Source organism: Trichoplax adhaerens, genomic scaffold, assembly GCF_000150275.1.
Source record: "Trichoplax adhaerens TRIADscaffold_6 genomic scaffold, whole genome shotgun sequence".
Classification (NCBI taxonomy): Eukaryota; Metazoa; Placozoa; class Uniplacotomia; order Trichoplacea; family Trichoplacidae; genus Trichoplax; species Trichoplax adhaerens.
In genome coordinates, this window is record NW_002060948.1 from 3,289,269 (window position 1) to 3,297,732 (window position 8,464).

At 33.0% G+C, this 8,464-nt stretch overlaps 1 protein-coding gene across 1 annotated transcript; it reads left to right on the forward strand.

Moving 5' to 3' along the window:
• Positions 1–2,310: 2,310 nt before the first annotated feature.
• TRIADDRAFT_11420 (uncharacterized protein) lies at positions 2,311–5,033 on the forward strand (the record flags this gene model as incomplete). The annotated part of the gene is made up of 2 exons (XM_002113340.1): positions 2,311–2,521; positions 4,120–5,033. Coding segments are annotated over 2 exons (1,125 nt in total), but the record flags the coding sequence as incomplete, so codon positions are not given.
• Between the last annotated feature and the right edge of the window lie 3,431 nt (positions 5,034–8,464).

Consider the following 8,464-nt stretch of genomic DNA (forward strand, 5'->3'; position numbering starts at 1 on the left):
GCCATTAATTAATTGTTCAACAAAAAATATGGTTAAGCTACTTGGGTTGTCATTTTACTATATTTGGACAAGTGATTCATTACATTAGATTGTTCTTTATCGTTTATTGTATTTGTAAATGTAGCGATATTAATATTTATGCCATGACATGAATTCTTCTATTCAATTACTGTTTGACGTTAATCTTTTTGATTTTATCCTTTAAGTTTGGGAAAGAGTTTTAATGTCAATTGTTTAAATGAAAATTAGATTAGGAGCACCCAATTTTAATTCTCGGTAGCGTTTATTTACTTTATCACAATATGCTTCATCTATTAATTTATAGTAGGTGACAATAACGCTATCGACTTTTAATTATGTTTTACTATTTTAATGCGGCGGAAGATCTATAAATTGTTCTGTAGTTGTACGTGGTAGTGTACTACGCACAGTCTAACTAACTGTATGTAATGGGAGATACATCGTTATATACGACTAATAGTGTAGCATGAAAGCTTTATCTGTAATCGATTAAAAAATGATAAATATCGGAAAGACTCAAATAATGACTGCTATTATGATTTTACCGACCATCAACTTTGTACATTATGTAGTAGATAAATAGTAATAGATATTTACTTTACCTACTGAAGCAATGATTTACGTGTAGTAACTCATGCTATAGGTAAATTGATGGATCGTATATCTGCTATTGTATGTCAATGACTATCCTTTAAAAATGACCAAATAAAAGCTATTTATTAGCTGCAATAGACTATGTAGCTCCTGTAGGTCACGTTGTTTGACTTTGAATATCAATGGAATAAGATATTTGACTATTGCATGCTGATGTTGATAGCAAAATGACATATATTATAGTATTTACTGGATTTGTTAACATGATCCCTATTTGTCAGTATTCAAGCGAACTATATCACTAGGTGCATATGGCATCAAGTTTACTTAGTTGATACATCGGAAAATTCTTTTATTGTAATGCAAACTAATCGTAATCCTATATTTACTATTGATAGTGGACGAGATATTTTCATTCAATCTTAAAATCTATTTTTGCGTACGCATATTTTATTTGATTGTAAACATCCTCGAACCGTGCTTCAACTTTGTACGAAAAGCTGTGTCTTAAATTTACAAATTGTTCCTTGCCGTAATCACACAAACTAACCTAATAGCTATTGTTAGTAAAGCTTAAATTTAATATTGTAAATCATGAAGGACTGCCTTGCTTGTTACTAATGAAAAAGTTTGAATATGAAATTTACTGGGCATAATGGCAAGTACTGTATGTAGTAGATAAATGAGCAACTACAGTTTTGTGACTGCACTATGCTCGACTATATTAAGAAGCGTATTTCATTCTATCAAGGCATATAGGCCATAGAAGTCAAGATATTACAATCCTACTAGGACATAATTAACTACATACATGATTGATTGCTAGCACTTGCTACATTCTCGTAACATTCATCAATCATGACCGCAATAGGTCATTGTGGTAGGAACTATAGAAATCTAAATTCCATAGTGTGGCTTAATTTTGATACCTCTCACATAAAGATACTCGTGTACTGGATTTAAATAGGCAACAGTACTAAGTTATATTTCTATAGTGCCATATAGTGATTAGTGACATGCCGTAACATATGGTAGTAAAGGAGAAGATTTTGACCGTAATGGATTGCAGACTGTCAACAACCAATCAATTGAATGCTGGCATGCAAATGGCATATGCTATCTTACTATAAGTATTTATTTTTACTTAAATAAGTACCCGAATTGTAACCTAATATCGGTCACATTTCTACTTGGCAGGTGAGTTCAACATTGATCGATTTTTACTTTGTAAAATGCTAATGACTAGACCACAGAAATGCAATAGATAGAAATATGTTTCTCCATTAGTATAGCATTTTAGAGAATCCAAGCTTTAACTTGACTAAATATTAAATAGCGTAATCACAAAAATAATCTTACTAATAAATTGATAACTGATCAACTAGCACTAACGTAATTAGAGTATTATCGATTGAATGAAAAATTAAGAGTAACTCATGTACTGAATTCTATTTTTTTTTCATAGAATAAGCAGAGGTGAGGAAATCCAAGGATTGTCCACCTGTTGCGAATCTAATAATTATCTTCTAATAAGAAGTATCTTCGATAGATCATTTTACTAAAAGATCTTTCTTTGCCGCAAGTAGAATGGCCGAACAACCAGTAAAGGAAAAAGTAAGATGCCCAGAATGCAGCTGGGCGTTTTACCGTAATGCTTTCACTCGATTGAAACCTGTACCCAATCCTGAAGGCAAATCAGAACTTAAGCAATCTCTTACTACCGCTGATTTAATTTCACTTGGTGTTGGAAGTGTGTTGGGAACTGGTGTATTTGTCGTAGCAGCTGGTGTGGCTAAAAATACTGCAGGACCTGCAGTTACAATTTCTTTTGCTATTGCTGCCTTTGCATCTATCCTTTCCGGTCTCTGTTATGCAGAATTTGGTGCTCGTGTGCCTAAAACAACAGGTCAGTAAGTAATAGAATTAAATATTACCTTGCTTGTGTTATTTTGGACAAATATTTTACTACTATTTGACTTCCACGAAAAATGTAGTTCTACTCGTAGTCGGTAGATTAGTCAGGTCAGATGGTATATCTAATTTTCGAAATTTTCGATCAAAATTTCATTACTTGGTCCCAAAACTGACTATATTACGCCCACGGCACTTGCCTTTAAATTCCTCGTGGAATGTTGAACGCGATGCACCTTATTGTTCAAAGATTTATGGAATAGCCATAATGAAAATGAGTTAAAACCAGTTTACCATCTGATAATAGTCCGCTGATAGTTTTCATGTTATAATATCATACCTTAATTTTTGATTTTCGTAGCAGGATAGGCATATTTAGTTTGAATGAAATAATTCACAAGTTCAATTCTAAATATTTGTAGGTCTAGCTTATCCACTATTTCATTTATAAATTAATCTATAATGTCGCCAATTTTATGAATTAGTTTATATAGACACATGCAATCTTATACGCTTTTAAATGATTATTTAAAGGTGTGATTGAATTAATTGATACCAAAAAGATAGCTACATTCCGTAAAATAATTTAATATTTTTGCGGCTACATCCAAATGTATGAGGCCCATGCGGTTTATAAAATTTGACTAGCGTGCGCTTATTTGGCTATATTTTATCTAATACAATAGATGACAGATGTGGCGTGGCATAGCATAGTGTTATCAATATATTACAGTATTTTGTGTGGACAGATATACTGTATATAGGAACTATTAGGAAGTAATTTAGCTTTGAGTTTAGTGATAGTAAAGGGAAATTTCTAATTTAAAAAATAGTATTGTACAACATTTTACATCTTATAGGAAAAAGTGCCATACTTTCAGCTTATTTATTAGCATTTTGTATCAACATACGTGATAATTATGAAAGTGATCGATGTCATATTGTATACGATTCTCAATCACCAGATGTAGCATAGTACCAGAAGTAGGTAATGTCATATGGTGGATTAGAACACGAGTTCCTATCCAGCCATATTGCTACTAATGTATTCAGTCTCTACGGAGCGGACCCTTACGAACAGACGGTTTAAACTCCCATATACAGTATAAGTTAATATCAGACTTGACAAGTTGGCTAGGGTATAAGAATTTATTAACTACGACGTATACTGAATGAAACGCATTAGATTTGGAATTAAATAATTCTACTTTGTCTAGATTTCTCCTAGAATACAGTAAAGCCAAGCTACAGCTTATAGATTGTATATACATAAAACTATAAGTGTAGAATTGTTTACTTCATATAACTTGTAAAGAGTCCATAAATTCTATTTATATACTAATACATCGATTTTTAATTATCGTTATTTTACAATTGCGCATAAATTTATTCCTAATTTAAAATTTCTCGCATACAAAATTTAATTCTTTGTTTAAATACTTCTGTGTTGCAAAGATGTGCCAATTTTCGCAATTTTAACTTTTTGCATAAAGCATAGCGTAACACACTCTCATTGCTCCTACGATAGCATCATGATACCGCCATTTACTTAACTAGCCGTACATTTTTTCTCTCTCTCTATTTGTATGTCAGGTTCTTCCTATGTATACAGTTACGTTACAGTTGGTGAGGCTGTTGCTTTCACCATTGGTTGGAATCTGATCTTGGAATATGTCATTGGGACCGCCGCTTGTTCTCGTGCTTTAAGTTCTTACATTGATACATTGTTTCACAATGCTATACGTATGTTCTTTTTGCGCTATGTGGGCGAGATGGACGCACCCGGTCTGGCTAAATATCCAGATTTTATTGCTTTACTGATCACCATCTTCTTTAGCGGTGTCATCTCTTGTGGTGTTAGCCAATCTGCCCTTTTGAATAACATTTTGAACTCGTGTACCTTGTTGACTGTTGTCTTCAGTTTGGGTGTTGGTGCTTTCTATTTTGAACCGCAATTGTGGACCGGTGAAAAAGCCTTCTTCCCTTACGGTACTCATGGTGTAACTACAGGTGCAGCAAGTTGTTTCTATGCCTATATCGGTTTCGATATTATTGCTACTACCGGTGAGGAAGCTAAAAATCCAAGGAAATCCATTCCCATTGCCATTGTTACCTCTTTAATCATCCTCTTCTTGTGCTACTTCACTGTTTCCATGGTCATGACCTTGATGGTTCCATACTATGATTTATCCAAAGCAGCTTCCTTGCAACAGGTATTTGTTGATCGTGGTGTACCAGGTGTTAAATATTTCATCATCATTGGTGCCATCGCTGGTCTAACTGCTAGCTTGATGGGTTCCCTTTTCCCAATGCCACGTATCATCTACGCTATGGCTATAGATTGTCTTATCTTTAAGGTATTTGCTAAAGTCTACAAGCGTACCCAAATGCCTGTTCTTGCTACCATGAGTGCAGGCTTCCTAACTGGTATCTTAGCTTGTATATTTACTGAAGAGGATTTAATTCAAATGATGTCTATTGGTACCTTGTTGGCTTATACTTTAGTATCTACTTCCGTTCTCATCTTACGTTATCAACCACAAACTGAATATGAAATGCAATATGCGGATGAATATAAGTCAGCACGTAGCGAGGAAGTTGCACAAGCTAAGGAAGAAGCTAAGACATTAGATAAGAAAGCAAAAGTTGGCCATTACACCAATCGACTTAAATCGACCGTTAAAAATGATACTCCTAACTGGACTTCTTCATTAGTTGTCAACTGGTCTATAGCTTTTTTGACTATTTTCATGTTCTCATTCAATGCTCTTATCATCTATGGTGGTTGGGCACTTGAACAGAAATTAGGTAAATATAAAAATTTTAAAGCACTAACATATATTCTAATTTGCTTTGATATGTTAAAGATTTACTTGATCCATAGACTTTACTACATGTAACATAAATATTTGAGAGCAAAAATTAATTAAGCGTTTAGTTTCATGATCAAATTGCAAAGATTAATTTATTTATAATCAATTTTGTAGCTTGGGCTATCATCTTGACTATCGTCTTTGGTTTGGCTTGTGTGGCTTTCATTGTTATCATTACTATTCAGCCACAAAGTCAGAAAGAATTGCTATTTAAAGCTCCCTTGGTCCCTGGCCTACCCATTTTGGCTATTTATTGTAACACCTTTTTAATTTTGAAATTGACACTCTTTACTTGGATCCGATTTGGCATTTGGATGTTTATCGGTAAGTTAGTATTGATTTTAAATCATTTTATTACTTGAATGTTGTGTGAATATCAGAATAAAGAGGATTTTAGTTGAATACCTATATTTCTGTTATAGTACAGATCTACGATACAAATGGCTTTATAGCGTACGCGTACAATAAAATTTATATTATATCATTGTTTTTATCTAATTATTCAAAGTTTATGCCGTTGATTTTTTGTTCAAATTTAAAATGTGATATCTATTTTACTTAGGTGGCAGTATCTACCTGACCTATGGCGTAGCTAACAGTGTACAGAGAGATTTAGACGAGGATGGTACTGATGAAGAAAGGATTAAGCTGACTCAGTATAATGAAGAAAAGGAGAAGGAAGGCCAAGATGAGGCCAGTGATGAAGAAACTAAACAGTAAAACCATTACTGATAACCCGTCAGTAACAACCAAGTCATAAAGCTAAATGATGTGAGCAATCTATAATGAATGCAATGCAAATATTCAACATTATGATCCACCATTAATTGATAAAGTAGAAATTATGACTGATTATAAGCGAGTAATCAGATCTTACTCTTTAACATGATCAATACTTGTTTTGTTGTTACTTTGAATTTAAAGACATATACGGAATATCAGACGTATGTAACGCTTTGTTTTTTAGGTGATTAATTCTAATTATGTTTTAGTCTAGATTGTATATGATTAAATCTACATGACAATTACTGCTTTAAGATAGTTATTCTCTTGATTATATACTTTCTACCAAGTAATAGCAGGTATATCGAATAATACGGTTAACTTGGATAGAGGGTACTACAATTAGGGATTATGTCGCTAACTTTGATTTGCCAATATATTGTCTTATATATCTGCATATCGACTCTATTGATAAATATATTGACTAGATAAGTAATATGAAAGGATCAAGAACACATAAGTTTCAATGTGCTAGGTCTACATGGACGAATCAGTTGTCTACAAATGATAAGTTAGAGGAAGCTAATACGCTAGGACAGATTTAATTTTATTTCAGTGCGACAAGTATTTGTAATATTGCGCCTCATTATAATTCTTACGATGATTATTGTTATTATTATTAGGGAATTATTATTATTATCATTATTATACGGTATTGCTTTGCTGCTGATAGGAAAGACAATTTATGTTATAACTGTAATAAGGACAACCAACTAAATAATATTTATCATATCTCAATTACTTTTGCTATTATCAAAAATAGCGGTGTTTATGATTGTTAAGAAGGATTACTCCTTGTATAAGATTTGAATTTCAGTTGAGTGGGTAGGCAAGGCGTCGTATACTGTAGGTATTGATGATGTGATCGAATCGAAGATCGTGTAAAAATCAATGCAGAGTATACATGGCAGTATTTTTCATTCCTATTATGTTGTACCTATAGGCTATTATTCGCTAGTACTAATTACTGTTTTGTATGCAAGAATGATGCTTTAGTTCCTGTGCAATCGAATTTGGACAGCTGGGTACTACTAACATCTGTTATATTTTAATGCACAGTACGTACGCGTATGCCACTATCCCCGAGGTTAGATTAGTTATGTAAACCATCACTAGCATAGTAATACTGCTATGACAGTACGGAATAAGCCTTCAAAATTTTCCTTGGCGGTCATAGTCTCTAAATATACTGAACTATCGACAGGTATAGCATGGATAAGCAAATTAAGTTAACTAATTTCTTCTCTACTGTCTGTGCAGGAATAAGACAGTCAATGAATAGATATCGGAGGGTTATTACAGTATCACCAATTTGTGTGCTGTTATGTAACTAACATATCGAAGATGCACTGGTAGAGCTATCACATTGCTAAATTGACAACCACAATGACGTAATCAATCTTATTACAATTACTCTACCACTATATAAACAATTAAATGCCAGGAGTAACAACAGAATCTGGCAGTCTGCATTTCTTTTCTTTTACGCAGTACAGTAAATTTCTGTGCAATATGGACTATACAGCATTTGTAATTCTACTATACAGTATGCTATCAAACCTATTAAGGCATGTACCATATTATATTATTATAAATGATCCAGTACAGTATTGTAAGAGTCTGTCTGTAGCTGATATTGATACTACAGTAGTTTATTATTAGTATCAGTATTCTGTAATGTAAATTAGCTTTCAGAATAATGATTCATTAGCCAACAAACGAAAAAGAATTATGATATGATAGTAAGGCATTTACTGTATCATGAGTACGATATTGTAACAGTCTGTATTTTGAATTTATACAAATATAAATGCTAATATCTTAGTATTGGCATCATGTGGTATGAACTATATTTTAGTTGCTATTAATGATGATAGAAACTATAATTTCCCTTGTGCTCTATTATTAATATTGCTATCAAACCCTATTAAGGCATGTATTATATTAATTACTACTAAGTTGTTAAAAGTACATTGATACTACTATACGTATGTAATATGAGGGGATTTTGTGTGTTACTTTAATTGGATGAGTACATCCTTGGTATGCTATGAGAGAGATTCTAAAACGAAGAAGAAATCCTTTATTTAGACGTAGAGGAGATCATAAGTGTGCTCTAGGCAGGAATAGGACAAGGTAGACAATCGTGAGATATGCAATGAAATAAAAGTTGAGGAATGGATGAATTATGGAAGTGCACCACTATTTATATTGTGCTGTACAATATTAGTGAACAGTTACGATGCTATGGACTCTACAAGACAAATTGTAGTTACAACTCG